The sequence below is a fragment of the Zingiber officinale genome, chromosome 6B (assembly GCF_018446385.1).
Source record: "Zingiber officinale cultivar Zhangliang chromosome 6B, Zo_v1.1, whole genome shotgun sequence".
NCBI classification, from domain to species: domain Eukaryota; kingdom Viridiplantae; phylum Streptophyta; class Magnoliopsida; order Zingiberales; family Zingiberaceae; genus Zingiber; species Zingiber officinale.
Window position 1 is genome coordinate 127,536,755 of NC_055996.1, and position 17,766 is coordinate 127,554,520.

The 17,766-nt window shown below is 34.6% G+C and overlaps 2 protein-coding genes and 1 long non-coding RNA gene across 4 annotated transcripts; all 3 read right to left on the minus strand.

Moving 5' to 3' along the window:
- Positions 1-852: 852 nt before the first annotated feature.
- Positions 853-8,006, minus strand: LOC121989434 (U2 small nuclear ribonucleoprotein B''-like). Its single transcript, XM_042543495.1, has 5 exons — positions 7,852-8,006; positions 7,029-7,201; positions 5,174-5,267; positions 3,225-3,289; positions 853-1,447 (listed from the first exon to the last, which is right to left on the minus strand). The coding sequence occupies exons 1-5, from the start codon at positions 7,922-7,924 to the stop codon at positions 1,160-1,162; spliced, it is 693 nt and encodes a 230-aa protein (XP_042399429.1). The 5' UTR covers positions 7,925-8,006; the 3' UTR covers positions 853-1,159.
- A 1,068-nt stretch (positions 8,007-9,074) lies between these two features.
- LOC121990656 lies at positions 9,075-9,937 on the minus strand. Its single transcript, XM_042544760.1, has one exon. It carries the CDS (start codon positions 9,828-9,830, stop codon positions 9,255-9,257), a length of 576 nt encoding a protein of 191 aa, XP_042400694.1. The 5' UTR covers positions 9,831-9,937; the 3' UTR covers positions 9,075-9,254.
- Positions 9,938-12,409: 2,472 nt separating this feature from the next.
- On the minus strand, positions 12,410-16,280 carry LOC121989435. 2 transcript variants are annotated; one of them, XR_006114255.1, is made up of 6 exons: positions 16,017-16,280; positions 15,025-15,115; positions 14,393-14,494; positions 12,951-13,187; positions 12,796-12,852; positions 12,410-12,631 (listed from the first exon to the last, which is right to left on the minus strand). It is a non-coding gene; the product is annotated as an uncharacterized LOC121989435 (long non-coding RNA). The 2 variants fall into 2 exon arrangements; XR_006114254.1 differs by having other exon boundaries at positions 16,063-16,279.
- Between the last annotated feature and the right edge of the window lie 1,486 nt (positions 16,281-17,766).

The window sequence follows — 17,766 nt, forward strand, 5'->3', positions numbered from 1 at the left end:
TGACCTTTCCATCTTTTTTAAACAACGAAAGACATGATCCAGACAAAATTAGTTGAATACATAATGTGGTTGGGTGGGTCATCTCTGTTCCAAGCTCGAACAAACCGATACAAAATACTTTTCAAAAGTTTTGGATGAAGTCGCTGCATCATTAATTTGCCTGTTTGGACCACTAATCAAAAAAACACAAAAGTTGTTGATGTTGCCTCCGGGACAATAGTACCGTCCTCCTCTAGCGGTAAAAGACAGGGCGGTTAACCCCTATGCAACGAGGATTCGACTCTCTCTCGTATGACATATCATAGTCTACAGTGCTCAAAGCAGTCGCTATGTCAAAACACTCTTGTGTTTTTAGATTTATCTGATGATAAGGGAAAGGCCGTCCGCCTTAAAAATTAATTGGACCGAAAGTTTAAATAGATGATTACAAAAAACAACAAAAAAAAAAAACACTTGTTACACTCCTGTTTGTTTGTTTCGGCAATTAACCATTGAAGGTGGACCTTCAATATAGCAACTGCTGTGAGGTTCTGAGAGAGCATGGCCACACGGACGAGGGAGACACTGCCGGATGGTAGACATGGCCTCTACTTGCCAGTGAAAAAAGACATTGAGCTTACTCACTGTACAAGAGAGTGGAGCATACAGTTTACCAAATATGCCTTTGCTGTTAATCAGAATAGAATCGCTCACTGAAATCACAGTATGAGAAGTACGAGTTTGACAGACGTGATGTAGAATTGCTGTTGCTCGTCCTAACGGGCACATCTTGGCAGAAGAGAACATGACTTAGGGTCCAAGGTATAAATATATAACCCAAAACATTAAATCAGATAAAAGACACCAAGAAAATGAGGGGGAAAAAAATATCGTAAGATTCACATATCAGAATTTCTCATTTTAACATGTTTGTGGCCTAATGTCCATCGTGATGGAAAAGAGAATTTCATATCATCAGCTAATCTAACACCTCAGCCAAGAAAAATTCATACCCTTCCATCAACAAAAACAACTAATAGAACATTGTAAGTGCTCCGTCGTCAATCAACTAAAGCAAATATATACTTACAGAGCAAAACATGTTGCAACAAGACCCAAAACCCCTTGTGATCCTAGACATCAATAGACTTCCCTTGTGAGGACCGAATACACATCGCCGTCATTTCTTTGCATAGGTGATGGCCATAGGGTTTTGGGGAGTGATCTTGAAACCTTGGAGAGCTTGCATTGCGATGGAGGACTGCACGTCATCAGAAAACTCCACAAAGGCAATACCAGGCTTGGCTTCGATCATCCGAACTTCAGTGAAACCTGGGTACTGCTGGAAAAGGATCTCGAGCACCATCTTTGTTGTTTCGTGTGGCAAATTCTGGATGAAAAGGATGTTGTTTGGAGCAGCAGCAGGCTCCTGAGAACCGGGCTTGGCTTGACGGGGAACTTGAGAACACTGCAACAATAAGATAATTATCGTTTAGAAAGTGAACCACCCATGGTGAATATCCCTCTAGCTTCAGAAGGCTATATATTCAGAAGAATGCTTTCAAATTTTAATTGGTGCAAGATGTGCTGCCATTATGCACAAAAGTTATTTTTTAGATGAAAGATGGATTCAGAAATAGAATAATAACAAAAAAAAAAACATGCACAATACAAACAGCAAAAAAAAAAGAACAATTTAGTCAACCATGAAATCTCAACTTGGTGTTACGTGTTATCACTTTAGAGCATGCCAGTTGGGAAGAAAGAACAATGAGGGAGAAGAAAGATAAGAGAGAAAAGGAGGATTTCCCTTGTTTAAGAATGGAATTGACAAGGTAAGAGAACAGATATTCGTAGGTGATGAAATAAAATGCAAATAGAACATGAATAAGCAGTTTAATTTGATTGAAACAATAACTGCTTGCAAGTCAAAATGCAGGCAGTCCTTTATTGGCATCCAGACAAGAAATATACTCTCTATCAATATCCATTCTTCCGACAGCTTTCTTCTCTCCTTTCCCTTACTAAAAAACTTTCAAAGAGATGGGAGTTTGAAACATGTTTCTTTTAATTGTCAACATAAAGGAGATCAAAGTGCATGAAAATAATTAGAGTGACAGGCTCATGTTAACTCTGAAAATAAGCAGGAAAGCAACTTTCACTCAGTTGGATGGCTAATGGAAATAATAAAATTGAACAAAAATTAATATTAAATATGATCATCAAAGTAATAGAAATAGATTATTGTCTATTTGAAAGACAGATTAAACTTTTTGACTTTCTATCAAATCATTTTAATATTTCAGTCTTCAACCGTGATTAACTTTACACTCCACTTCAAGTCTTTATATGCATTTCTTCTTGTGAATATATATCAAACAATTTAGGTTGTTCCAGTTCCAGCTTCCTTTTTTTCTCTGCTTTCTAGAATTGACTGGTAAAAGTTTCTGTATCAATCAAGAAAGAAGATCCAGCTTGACTATGATGGGATGCAAAATCATGAAGAATAATTGTATTCATAGCTTATCCATCACATATACTTCTGGGATAATAATTTTCTTTTGTTCTTATAGGCAGCAAAATGTGAAACCGTTGCCTCAGCGACCCCCTCAGGTAGCCCCCGCTGTCTAAAATGGAGGTAAATCACGGAGGACTTCGTCCAACAACAGTAGTGCATGCAAGGAGGGGTTGAGGCAACCCGTGGAGCATTCCGCACCTGCTCGGAATCGACCCGGGCTTATTAGCAATAACACCCTTGCATGAACTGCGCTAGCCCGTGGGGCCTTCTTTCGTTCTTATAGATATAGTGGTGAGTGATTTTTTTCTGTTATTTTTAGTTTAATTTTATGCCTTAAAGAGGAGTCTAGGGAATCTAATTTTGTTTATAAATATTTGGTTGGATAGATTAATTATGTCAAGAAAGTTGGATTGTAATAATTTACTTACCCGCTAAATGCACCAAATCCATGGTGATGGGATACATAATCGATCACAATCTTAAAGATGCAGTACACAGGTCTTGGTCATCGCGTGTACAATGCAGACTAAGAAACAGCTAGGAGTAGAAAAGTATAGTCATATGACAACGATCAGATTACCATATAGCATAATTACAAAACTAAACAATATATTCCTATGGTACACGCTTTTCTTATATGTTTTTTTGTTGTTGTGGTGGTGGTGGTGGTGAAAATACAGTATTTTTTTAAGAAAAAAATGAATTTAATAAATAAAATTGAACTTACAGGCATCCCTCCATTAGTTTGTGCAGATTGTTGTGCCTCCTCAGCTCGACGTTTCTTTTCAGCGGCTAAAGAATGAAATGATATATTATGTTCATGACACAAAACTAATAATGCTATCAGAAAGATTTCCAACAAAGCTGAATCTTGAAAAACAATAATCATTAAAATATTTAGTAAATCCAAAATTATTAGGTGGCAAGCTTTAATTTATTAGACATGCAACATATTAACATAATGCCCCAACTATGTGAGATCAGTGTCATTAGAAAACCTGATGCCCATAATAGGGCTAAAGAAGAGAAGAATAGTTTTAAGCTACCATATCAGGGATGCAACCATAACTACAAGGAGTTACAACACTTGGATGTTAAGTGGGATCTGGTGGCGACTATGTAACCAAGAATTCAGGCATATGTAAAATGATAGCTGTCTAGTGATCATATATAAACTTTAAACCTTGGGAAATTTATCAAATGCTCATACTATTTAATTGATGAAAATTATGCTAATAAATTCCAGCTATATATAAATCAATGAGTAGAGATGGCAATGGGTCAGGTAGTCACAATGTGCTTTACTAACTGAACCTGCAACTATTTAACTAATCGAGTACATGACCTATGAAATTCTCTCATTAAATCATAAAATCGAAACTCATGTCCACCTATTTAACTAAATGAGCATGCCAGAAATCCAAACCCGCCATAAAATGAGTAGGTAGTTACCTAGACATCAAATATCATAAATACAATTAATAAAAAGAAAGACCAATATAAGTTATTAATAATATGAACAACATTGAATAATGCCCACAAATAAGATAAGTATAATTTTAATATGACAAATATTATCACATATTAACAATTTATACGTTAAACTTACTATTAACAATTCAAATAAATAAATATTACATGTATTTCTATTTGTAGGTACTTGCAGGTACCTAAATACGCCCAACTATCAGTAAATACCCACTACATTAACACCCAAACTCAATCCGTCATGATAAACAGATACCCAAAAGTAGACGCATTTTACTTGGGTACCTACGGATACCCAATTCAATGGGTACCCATTGTCATCCCTATCAATGAGAGACTACACTTTAAATCATTGTAGCTTTGATGAGGATAGGATCATCTAATAATCTTCATTTAGCAAAGACATAACGTCCAATAGGCATAAGATATGTGCCCATTAATAAAGGACAACAAGGTGAACACTCCCCAAGGCATATTACTTCTCTCTCAACCTTATTTTTTTTAACTTTGCTCAAAGTGGGACTCATCTGTAACCAGCGGCCAACCATTATACAGGATAGGATCCTCAGTTCGGTCACTATCCTAAAGACCTCTTCCAGAACATTTGGAACAAGAAGAGCGCCCTGGAGTTGTTCCTACACAATCTGATCAATTCACCCATAAGGAACATTTCAACTGGGGCTTACAACCCATCATTTAGTGTTCATTGTTTAATATATCAATCAACAAGTTTGAGATTGTCAAACCTCAGATAAATATATATATTATTTATCAACTTGTTTCTGGATATTCAAGTCCTGTCAGTCTAAAAACTTACTTATTTATCACAAATCTCATGAATTGAGTCTGTGTTATATATCAACCTTGTTGCCCAGTTTATCATGTCCATCGCAGATAAGTTCTTTTGATGCTTCACGTGGCACCAAAGATATCATCAAACATGATGATCTTTGATCATCTCTAATGTCGAATTTAAATTCTTATTAACATCACACTCATTTTCTCACCTCCCGTTCCCTCATTTATAGCCTCACTCTCTATTTATCATTAACAACATGCCACACTTTTACATGCTAAATAAGTTACATTGTCAATGAGAACCTAAGAAATAGTTATATTTGGTCTGCAATGCATAGTCCACACTCCACAGGACATCAAATTTTCACAATAACTAAAGAGAGGGTCTACCTTTTTCCTCTTGCTTCTTCTTCTTTTCTCTTGGAACAAATGTTCCGTCCTCTTTTGCAACACAATCAGATTTTGATTTTGCATATTGAATTCTCTGCGCCAAATATTATTAGTGAATATCTATTAATCAAATTCTTCATGGCTAATTGTTGAATATATCACATACTTTGCTGTTTTAACAAAGCTATCACGAACATTTAAAATTAACTAATTTATCACATTCTTTGTTAAAGCATAATGAACTTATCACGCATTTAGAAATCTGTCAATCAATTATTAGCCTCAAAGACTTTTTATTTAGAAATCACTAATTAGATGAGTCAACTTATCTAATCATCAATTTATCCTTCCTTCAAAGCATGCTCAGGCTCTTTTTAGCTTTTCTTCAATAGTTGTTCTTGTCAGATAGCTTGCTTCCAACTCTTCTACTCTATTAAAACCAAACATTGACATTTTTTATTTAAAGAATAAATAAACATGAATTTGAATTATAAAATGATCTTGGCGCCTTGGCGCAACGGTAAAGTTGTTGCCATGTGACCAAAAGGTCACGGGTTCGAATCCTGGAAACAGCCTCTTGCAAAAAGCGGGTAAGGCTGCGTACAATGGATCCTTCCCCGGGACCCCGCATGACGGGAGCTTCGTGCACCGGACTACCCTTTTTGAATTAGAAAATGATCTTGAAGTGGAATGATTTAACAACCACTGATTTTTTTGGCTAGGTTGTCAACTTCCTCTTCTGCAATCCTCATAACCACTCTTTCTGCAAGCAACCTCCCTCTCAAGAGTCCATACTCCTCATACCATCATCCTCTGTTTTCTCTACAGCAAAATCTCTATTAATAATTACCAATGTTGCATTCTACTCTAATGAAAGGATTTGGTCGTTCGTATTCCCGTTGCGCGATCCAATTTAGATGAAATGAGCGGTATGCTCTAGAGGAAACTTTGATAGAAAAACCTAAACATGGAGGTACGACCAAAAGGAAGAAAAAGAAACACATAGGAGAATGATTAATGAAAGTTGCAAGTGGTTTCTCGGTTCCTTTTTTGGCTCTAAGTTGTTGCGCGGTTTGGTTTATAATGCAGTTGTTCTTCTAGCTTCTTCAATCTGCGACAACTACAAGACGTAGAGGTGAAGAATGTCGCAGTAGTGTTGCTTATGAAAGAGGATCATTTTAGGATAGCTATTTGTATGGAATCAAAAAGCTTCATTAAAAAAAGCTGGTGATAAAAAAGATCCATGAGGCTACATTGACACTGCCTTGGTTGGCCCTGTGGGTGGCCAAGAGAAGCGTGCAAGGTGCTCAACTACGAGTTGCCAATGGGGATGAGGCCTGAGGGTGTTGAACAAAGTGTGGGCTCCAGGGAGGGACTAGTACTATCAAGGTGACAATGATGAAGGCAAGTTAGGGTGTCAAAGACAAAGACGAATGGCAAGGAAGAGGTACCATACGCGATGAGGAGGTGATGTTAAAGGTCATGTGGTATCTACATTGGATAAGATGATGTAACGGTAAGTAGATATACCATCAAATAATAGAACTTTCAAACCACGTGATAAATTTGTTACATTTAAATAAAGTACATGATATATTTTTAAATTTTAATAGTTCGTGATAGATTTGTTAAAACACAAAGTATGTGATAGATTGATTACAACACGTAAAGTACATGATAGGTTCAGCAATCAACCCAATTCTTAATTTTTAAAATGTACATGACAGTACCAAACAAGACTAGTACACAATTAAATCACCGACATGATAATATCACAAAGTATTCTCTTATCTAAGAGACTAAAAAAATCCTACTTTGGAAACAAAAATAGCAACATAAATTTCCAAAAACTCACCATTGGTTTATCATAGAATGGGAATCTTTGCATTTGTCGTACCGCATTACTAGCAGCTGTGACTTCAGCAAAGACCACCCATGCCTGGCCTCTAAGCTTTGGTGTCTTCAAGGCTACAACATCCAAAATTCTTCCATATTGTGAAAATAAAGCATAGAGAGACCGTTTCAATTCTGTACCACAGAAAACCAGGACAATCCAGTAAGGAAGAATATAATCAAATTCCTTAATTACTCCCAAATTCACAAATCCAAGCAATGGAGTTGCACCTATGAACTAGAAGTTTTGTTTGATTTTAATTCTTATATTTTCCTATGAAATTACCTGATACAGGAAATGAATACAGAAAATAACAAGTTAGTGTATACATTCAACGTACATTCATCCATATCATCACAACTGAATAGATCTGTGAAACACAGCTAGTGTACATATGACTGACAAACTACAGATCTCCAGAACTATTCTATCCATGGCATGTCATTTTGGTTCCTCAAGCCTACCAATATTAAATACAATTAAACTCCAAGTGAAAAAGTACACTACAACGATAATATATTCATAGCCAACTTTTCCTTCATTACTTTCTTCAATGCGAAGCAGACAAAATTTTAGATTCAACTTTATTCCCTAAATAGATATGAAATACTAATCCTCTCGAAAAACATAAAAAAAAGGCCATTACATGATGCAATTTAGGTCAGAGATTATTAAGGCCCAACAGAGTTCTGTTTCCCAAAAGACAGAAGAATTTCATAAACTTCCACCAGCAAAACAAAACCCCAAACCGAAGAACTTATACGTTGTCGATGCACGAACTAACCTTCTTTCTTGACCTTCTCATTCAGATTGTTGATGTAAATAGTTTGATTAGGGGGGATATCGCCTGAAAGCATCGCCGCAATCGCAAGAGCGAGACAAAGTGTCGGTGGTGCCCTATCGACTCACATAAAACCTCCTTGATGATGTACAAGATGTCCTTGACCGTTCGTTACAGTGGGGCCTTTACATGAACGGCCACGATCGACCCTTAGTCGTAAACAATACAGATAGAGCAACTCGAGAGCTGCCTCTCCTCGCGATTCTTTCTCCCATGGCGATTCGAATCATCGCATTCCAGTTATGATCAGGAGCAGAACAAAACCAGACGCGGAAACACAATCCATCCGCAAAAAGAGTCTTTTGTTCAAATTGTGGGGGTCGATGATCATGCATCAGTTAATATTGTGATAAAAGAATCAGTTAATATTGTGATAAAAAAAGAATATGTTCGCCCCAACGTTCTTGTCAGAGGAGATAAATTATGAGCGACTACTGATCGTATTTGGAATAATGCCTAATATATAAGGGAGATATTAACCTTGATTTTATCGAGATTCAAACCCCATATCTAATTATGACAATATCTCATGCGTTAATTACTAGATTCATCCGAGGAGACGAATTCCTTATTGTGGGAGTTGTATTATCTGTGAGATGATTGGAGATCGAACTCATCCTCTTGAATCATGTTTTTTCTGATTGATTCACGACCACTTGTTCTTAAGTTTGGTTTCTCTGCAGAACTGATTCTTTTAATTGAATAAAAAATTGAGTGTAAAAATTGACTTGCAAGTAAAAAAAAAAAAACTGAGATCTAACAAGTTGCTTTCCCATTAAATGATATTGCACTTGTCAGATTATTTTATAGCCTCCCAATTGCGCATGCATGCTCACATGCTGATACTACAGAGATTATAGAACATTAACCATGTTAGGTGGAATCTGCAGCCATCTCATCATATTTCTTGGATCTGTCTTGGACTCTTGAGTCCTTTTTTTTCCCTTGGTTCATGTTCTTGTATCCTTGTTCTTCCAAGATAATATTCTTCTTCTTCCAGTTTGTAGGGCAGAAAAAAGTTTCGACCTTGAAGCTTCCACTAAACCAAATTCCATTTGTCATCATGTGCAACTAGAGTGTGATGAAAGAGACAGTAGAGCGAGATTGCGATAACAGAGACAAGGACAAAGATCAAAACTTCACAAAAAGGACTCGAGACAGCGAGCTATGAAACGCAGACCAACAAAATCTGATTTTATTCTTAAATACTTTCACAAACACGCCATCGTTACTATTACACTCACAATTTCTCTTCTTTGGCAGATGAGAGCCAAGAGATGCCTTTTCCCCCAAATCTTGTAAGCGCTTAGCGGAGATCACAAGCTGTTGATCTCCGATCGCCAACTCTAGTGGACACCGCCGCGAGTAGATCCACGTCTGACCATCGCGAGCAAGGCATTCTTCACCGGGACGTCGGGGCGGCGCCCGCCGATGGAGAAGCACAGGTTCGAGGAGGGCGGCACGCCGTACTCGTCGTCGGAGTCCGGGTGAGAGAAATAGGACGGCGTCATAGGATTGCTAGAGCGTCCGGCGGAGGAATGCGAGGAGGAAGATGCGGAGGAGGATAGGGAGGAGGAAGGAGAAATGTGGGCCTTACGGAAGCTGAGCTTGGGGAGTACGGCGTGGATGAATCTGGACTTGGACGGCTTCTCATCGACGAGCTTGCTCCCGGTGCGGTTGAAGTAGGAAGGGGGAGGAGTGAGGGGAGGGAGGGCGGCGGCGGAGCTGGTGTGCTTGGGGGTTCCGGGCTGGGACTCCCATAGGAAGGGGACGGCCCCGGAGGCGACGCCGTAGTAAAGAACTCGGAAGGAAGGGTTTCCGGCCGAGTCGTGCTTGGAGAGGAGCCTGGAGCAGAGATCGTCGTCATGGATCTTGATTTGGAGGCGTGAAGCGGGGAGATCTGAGCCGCCGCCGGAGAGCATCTCTGGGAGTGGGAGAGCAAAACAGAGCGAGGTGGTGGAGAATGAACTGAACGCAGTAGCAGCGTCGCCTTCTAAATGCCCTGAATTTGATAATAAACTAATAAAGGGATTCTCGTTATGATTTTTTATTCGTATATAATTAAGTCTGCATGGAATCTTCTTGCAAAGAAAATTGCATTTCAGCCCTAGATTTTTATTAAGGTTTTCTTAAAACACCATTATATTCTGAGAGACCTCGAAAATATGCTGTAGCACTTGCTTAGCACATGATCATTTTATAAACTAGTAATATAAGTATCTAACGAGGGGTTAATTAATAATCATTGTAACATTTAAAAGCTTTTGTACATCACAACATTTTTTTAGTGTCAATTTTTTTTTATTAATCTCATTGATCTAAGTTTCATAAATCTCAACTACTGCTAGAAAGTGTCTAATTAACTAATATCTAAGTAATTATATATTGTTAAAAAATATAGTGTCCTTTAATATATTCCAAAATTATACATACAGCTTCCCTCAACAATATGATATCATTGGCTTTCACTTTAATTTCTTCCTGACTGACTTTGTAGGCATTTTAATTTGTTAGGTACACTCTGCAGCTCAATAGCATCCATGCTGTTGAAGTGACATTTTCAATTAGAAATAGATCGTCTTTTCTCTAATTCGTCTCTAAAATATTCGTATTTAAATTCTTCCTTTATAATCGAAATCATTCAATGAGTTAATTATTGGTGCCAAATTGAATGAATAGTATGATACAATCAATGCCACTTCACTGTTTTTAGCTTTCCATTCAGACAATCCCTCCCTTCCCTTCTTTAGACGCAGATTCAATTATGCGAGTCACCTTACGTACTACCACTTCCGACTTGAGAAAGATTCCACCTTTTTGCTACAACTTCCGACTTGAGAAAGAATTTGTTTTTCTGATCGCTAATTTACACCTTACGACTTCTATGCGATTCGAGGCTTATGCGCTCGAAACATTTCCGAGTTTGGCGATGACTCAATTATAACACAAAAAAGCAGCAATTGAAGGACTTATCTGAATTCAATTTTAGCACAGCGATCTTTTAAGGCAACAGTAGCAGGGTGTGTTTTTTTTTTTTTTGAATTATCAAAATGATATTCCATTTTGATTTTTTTTATCAAAAGGTTCGTGCACGATTAGCTAATTATCTTGTATTGTACAGTCGGACCTATTCACATTATTACCCCTATCTAATTTTTCCTTGGTGTAACAGTTCGCAGTTACTATAACTATATATACATAGCAGCTACGGTCTACACCATGAAAATAAAATAAAATAAAATAAAATTATTTAGAGCATATTGATTTAAACTATTTTTTCGAGTCAATCTAGTCATTATAGATTATACCAGTAACTATTTGTAGATATTTGAATAAATTTTGATTTAATATATTATGCCTCGCGTGGTTTAATTCGAGTTAAATATTATAATTTTTCAAAGTTTAAGGTTTAAGATTTATATTGTAACGATTATGAAATCATAACTGCTATAATTACATGATAGTTTAGTTGTAATAACTATGAAATCGTAGTTGGTACACACCCTAGCTAGATTTTGAAATGTTGTAATTTTTAACTCGTGTTGAACTCAAGATGCACGATATATCAAATCGAAATTCGCTTAGATATCTACAATGAATTACGGGGTGAAACTCATAACAATTCGATTTCAAACTAAAAAAAAATCATTTAAATCTGTTTTGAAGGTTTCAAATAATTTTAATATTAATTTTTTTTATCTTGTAATAATTATGAAATCATAGTCATTACAACGTAGCTATGAAATCATAATAGTTATACAATTGTAATAATTACATATTCATAATTGCTATAACATGCCGAAAAAATAGTAAAAAGACAATAATATGAATATAGTGGAGAATAATCACTACAAGAATATATGCTTTTAATGACATTTAAAAGTGTCATCATATACTATTTATACTGACACTTTTGATATAGTGACATTAAGTCAAAATATCCTCTATAGTGATGTCGTCTAAAGCCTTATGACATTTCCTAGTGCCACTATAGTATAAAAATAGTCACACCACTAATGTCATGAATAATTGTTATAGTGACAAAAAAAATGTCACTATAAGATTTGTAATGATATTTATGCATGTCTGGTTATTATAGTAATAATGATAAATTTATATGTCCTTTAAAATCATTTAGCAGGACAACTATAAGTGTCTTGTATTTTATTTATAGTGACAATAAAAAATGTCACTAATGATAGTTTATAAGGTTAATTTAAAATGTCTCATTATGTAATTTGTAGTGACACTTACAAATGTCTTCTACATTAATCTATAAGGTCATTAAAATTATCATTAATAGTTATTTATGATGACTTTTTGAAATGTCTCCATGGTGTTTTACAATGACATTTTCTTGTACATGATTTGATGTTCTATTGTTACATAAAAAATGTCATATATTATAAAATATGTTATCCATTTTCAATATTTTCATAATAAAATATTCACGCATATAACAAATTAACATAAATACAAATAAAAAAGTTTAAAATAGAAGTTAAAGTGCTAATCAATAATTGTCATTAATTTTGTAATCCGCAAGGGTGATAAGTCTGTCACCTCAAAAAATAGATATCATATACCAATTACAACTATACCCAATGTATTTAGTTTAAGAACTAACAAAAAATTAAGTCTCGTAAAGAAAAATATAACCAAACTTGTGGTGCATCTTCATTCTTCAACCATCACATCTTAAACAAAATCCAATATTCTTCACCTACAATACAAATTCCTATATTTGTGTAAATAAAATAAAATTAAAGAAGCATAAAATAAAGAGATTAAAATTCAATTTGAACTAGTGAATATTTTACCAAATGATAAACTAGGGAAGCTCCACAACATCAAATATAATTGTTTTAAAAAGACACTAACATTTACCTTGCTATTGTGCCACAAAACTCCAAATGTACTTAGTGGAGAAGTCTTCTTCATTAACTGTCAATTGCAAATATAATTGATATTAGTTTAAAAAAACACTAACATGATAGACATATACAATAAATAGTAATTAATTAAAAAGTTACATATCATACCAGATAACAAGGCCAAGCTATCATTCCTCCAAGTGCATCCTTAAACCTTTATAAAAGATCATATGGTCTAATCAAGCACTCTTCTCATTCTAGGACAACTAAAACTTGTATTTCACACCAATTTGGTCTCAACACCTGACTTCCTACTTCAATATTCTAGTCCATGCTACGAACAACCCCTTTTTCCACAATTTCCGTAGAATCAAATAGACTTTTTATCAAGATAAAACATCCAATCTGGCAATGCAAAAAGAGAAGGATGTAATGAAAACAAATATGGCGTACCATCAACAACAACAATTATGCTAAATAAGATTATACATTATCACTCAATTTAACTGAATTCTCAACTTCTCACAATAAGCAGCAATACAAAGAATGAATTAATTGCAAGAACTCAAATGCATACAAGAAATCAATAAATGACTAACTCAAGATAATTATAATCTCACACAAAACATAGCTCACAAGAAAGCAACTCCAACCTTTATGGCTGCAAAGTGCTTATGTTACATCCAATTAGAGCTACAATTGATATATATATATATATATATATATATATATATATATATATATCAAGCTACAAAGTGCTTTATATTTAAAATCTTAACATTGATAGTTGTGGACGTGACACCACACCCATCCTTCTCTCTTCAAGAAATCTGACGTGCAAATGAAATATTAAAGGGATACAAACAAGTGAATTGGCAAAGGAGCAGAAGGAAAATTTTGAATAAAATGAACAAGCTCAAAAAATCTCACCAAAAATGTAGCTTATAAGAAATCAATAAATGGCTAACTCAAGATAACTATAATCTCACAAAAAACATAGCTTACAAGAAAGCAAACTCCAATTCATTATGGCACATCAAACAATAAATAATATCAAAATAAACAACGAAAAACCATTCATGCATCTAACTTTTATTCTTAACCCAAAAAGACCATGCCGAATCAATAAAGTACTAACTCAATATAATAATAAAGTAATAAAATTAGAAAAAGGCTTTTCCCTTAGAGATAAACTAACGGGGTCATAAAGTAATGGACTACTAGATGTTGTGTGTTGTATTGCAAATCTTTGATTCTAACATTACAATGTCTTGGCCTTGCTTTCTAACTTGCTCATCCATTTTTTTCTAACTTTGTCTTTTGCTCCATCACTATTCGGTTGCATGTACTATGACTTGGAACTTCTTCCCATAAATCAGATGGGTTTATACCATCACCAAACATACGTACTCGGTCTGGTCTATTTGGTCCAATGATTTGACAAATATGTCTTTTTGACCAACTTGATCGTCCTCATCTTCAGGAAATTGATTTTCTAGTTCTTTCATTGTAGCCTTTACCAAAAAATCAAAAGTCATAATTTATACATAGTGATTATGAAAGCAAATATCTTTGAAAGTAATATAGTTGAAGTTTATAATGCAACTTACCGATTTTTCTGCCACAATGTTGCTTGAGGGGCTTCGATTAGCATGAGTGAAGCAAACATGGAATAATTCAACTCGTGATGGAGATTGCCCCTTTTCTTTTCTCTAAAATTACAATTGGTTAAAAGTTTGTAGATTCTAATGCATGTACAATTATAAGATTAATAAGATAAATTATCAATTTTTGTTGTACTTGAGCGAAAGATCTTCTTCTAGATGTCTGATTCATTATCTTATGCTTCCGAGCAATCTTATTTTTTTCACTTTATTCCTAATATATTAAATTCAAATTGATACACAATACAAAAGTCAAAATGAAAATTTTTCTAAACAAATAAAATATTATATAGATGAGATAGGTATTGTGATGAATGGGTATTATAGTTTATGTGTTCATCTTAATATGGTTGGTGCAGGTATTGTTACATTTAGAAAAGTTATGCTACACATAAATGAGATAGAATAAGCACCAAAGAAATCATGGCAGCAAAATTTTCAGTTGTATATGCCAACACACACATATTATAATTAAAAATTACAAATACCATCATACAATAAATAAGAATTACATACAGTGATTACCATAATTGCTTCACAAATCAGAGACAAAATAAGAAAAAGCCTGAGAAGCTTACTTGGGAAACTGCTATTGTATTGTTGCTGGTGAACTTTTGTGTCAATGAACCTTAAAGTAAAATCCACTCTTTCTTCAAAATCAAGAAAAACCTATATTTGATCACATAAATTGCTCAGACTACTTTAATATGCTAATCAGCAATGTTAGCACTCATTCATTATCAAGAAGGCAATAATGGAAATTTTATGTTTCTTTTTCTCTACAAATTGTAAGAACAAAGATTAAAATAAGTGTATATGATTAAGAACACTAAGTTGCATCAGACATTGTCCTAGTAAGATAAATATCGAGGAAGAACTCTCTCAAAAACACTTCCCTTTTAGTCTTCTTACAATCTCATGGTAAAGCACCCCTACCTAAACACACCCACAAATGACAATGAATAAGGTTCTTGTTCTCTGTCCCTCCCAACTGTTAAAAGAAAAAAATTTACTAACAAATATGACTAAGAATTTAACAATAAAATAACTTGATCCAAAAAAAAAATAACTAAGACCGTAAATGTTTGGTTCATTTTAGCCCTATATGTGACTGATCTCATTAACATAGAGATAAATTCCAACCACAGTTTCCACAAACAAATGGAAATGCAGTGAGAAATCGTAAAGTAGTTTTTTTGAACTCCTAGACACATGAATAATTATTTCAGTTCCTGTAATCTGCAAACTTGAGACGTGATACAGAATGTAAAGAGAAATGGCAAATGATAAGGATAAATGATTATGAACAATGACTTCATTAAAAGAGACAGAACGCGAGGAGGAGAAAGAGAACCTGGGAAGATGTCGAAGGGCACAAGGCTAGTGGGTGTTTGTTGCCTAAGGGACAAGGAGAGGACATGTGTATCGAAGCAAGATGGTTGTCCAGTGGAAAATAGTGGTTTCACAGAAATCACCAAAATCAACATGAAATCAACCTCTTTACCACTTGAAATCACATAAATCAACAAGAAAATCTTTAAAAGAAACAGAGCACACAGAAATTTGCAACCTAGGGCTTCCGATCACGAGACCGTGGAAGAGGAAAGAATAAGGACCTCGGCGTGACAAACGACGGGGCAGGCAGTGGACAGACGGCGAGGCAGACGGAGGGACAGATGGCGGGGCAGACGGAGGGGCAGATGGCACTAGTGGGAGATGGTGCAAAAGGATGTCGAGGGTGGGCGGAAGGTTGCGCATGGACGATCGACGATATTTGTTGAGGGAGAAAAGAAAAATTAGGGATGTAGAGGCGGGGCGAGTGATTTTATTGGAGAGAGTGAGGAAAAAAATTTGGTGCGAGTTGGAAAATTTATTATTTTTTATGACATTCATTAAAAATGTCATAATAATATATCTAATTAGATTTTTATTTTATTATTTTTTGTATTTTTAATCAATGTCATGGTATGTATAAATCAATGACATTTTTAAACAAATGTCATTAAGAAAATGTCAGGAAAACTATTTTTTCTTGTAGTGAATAACTTATTCATATAATTCACATGTTTAACCACCTAGTTATTTATATAAAAGTAAATTAGAAAATCGTAAAAGAGAGTATTTAATTATGAAGGTCATTATAATCCAATTTAATTGAGTTGATGGATGATGCTAGTTAGACAAAGCGCAAATGTAAGTAGAATATGACCATCAAAGAGTCTCGACCATCAAAGAGTCTCTAGTTTGAATTATATTTTGTAAAATAATATACGAAAAATATTTTGTATTTGGACAACTTAAAATCTGTTGTCTATTCATATTTGTTTGAGTCCTTTCAAAATAGACAGTTCACTAGTATATAATAATATTATTATCATTAAATATGGTTATATGAGAGTTAAATTCGGACTAATAGGTGAGTATCTGTCCTCTCGACGTAATATTCAATCGTTCAAAACTAGTGACTATTCCTAATTTATCTTTTTAGTTGGGATGAATTGATAGAGATAAATGAGTCATCTATTACCAACGTATTTAATTGAGACCCAAAAAAATATTTTAGCACATTATTTTTAGACTTGTAAGAATAAACTTGAGTAAAGTGTTTAAAAATTTAGCAAAAAGCCTTTATGAAAATGATTTATTTATTTGTTTTTATCACGTGAGTATAAAAAATTGAAGTTTCTAAAACGAATTTTTCTAATCGGGAATTCAATTTGTCCTAACCGATTAATTTGAGGACAATCCGACTCCACATTTCTCTCACCAACTTAATCTCAAAAGTATCGAAAATTCAATCACCATAAAATTGAATTTGATTATTTAAAAATAAACTCAGCTTCCTATCACCGGTCTTCTATTCATACAACAATTTCAGTCCGTCTCCTTTCAATGATACGATAGTTAAAACATAAGACATTATTATACGAAATTTTAAGATCGAAATTTAACATTTGAATATACTTTTCTCTATGTCTTAATCATCTACGTTAATAGTCACTAATAATTTATTTTTTTCATATTAATCTAAAATAGATTAATGTAAACACTAGGAGAACAAATTATTTTTTACCATGTAAAATAATTTCAGACCGATTACCGGCAACAGAATATCATGGTTAGTCCTAGAATTCGAAATTCAGTTAGATGTATTGCGGAGGATTAACTAAAGGCTTAATTCCTGCTGCCACCTAAATAAAAAATAATAATAAAATAATAAAATAAAACCATTTCTGACCCGCAGTGATCACCACCCGAATGTGTACTCGTACTGTGATTGCACACAACACGAAGGGCCCGAAGTGCAGCGGGTGCTCGAC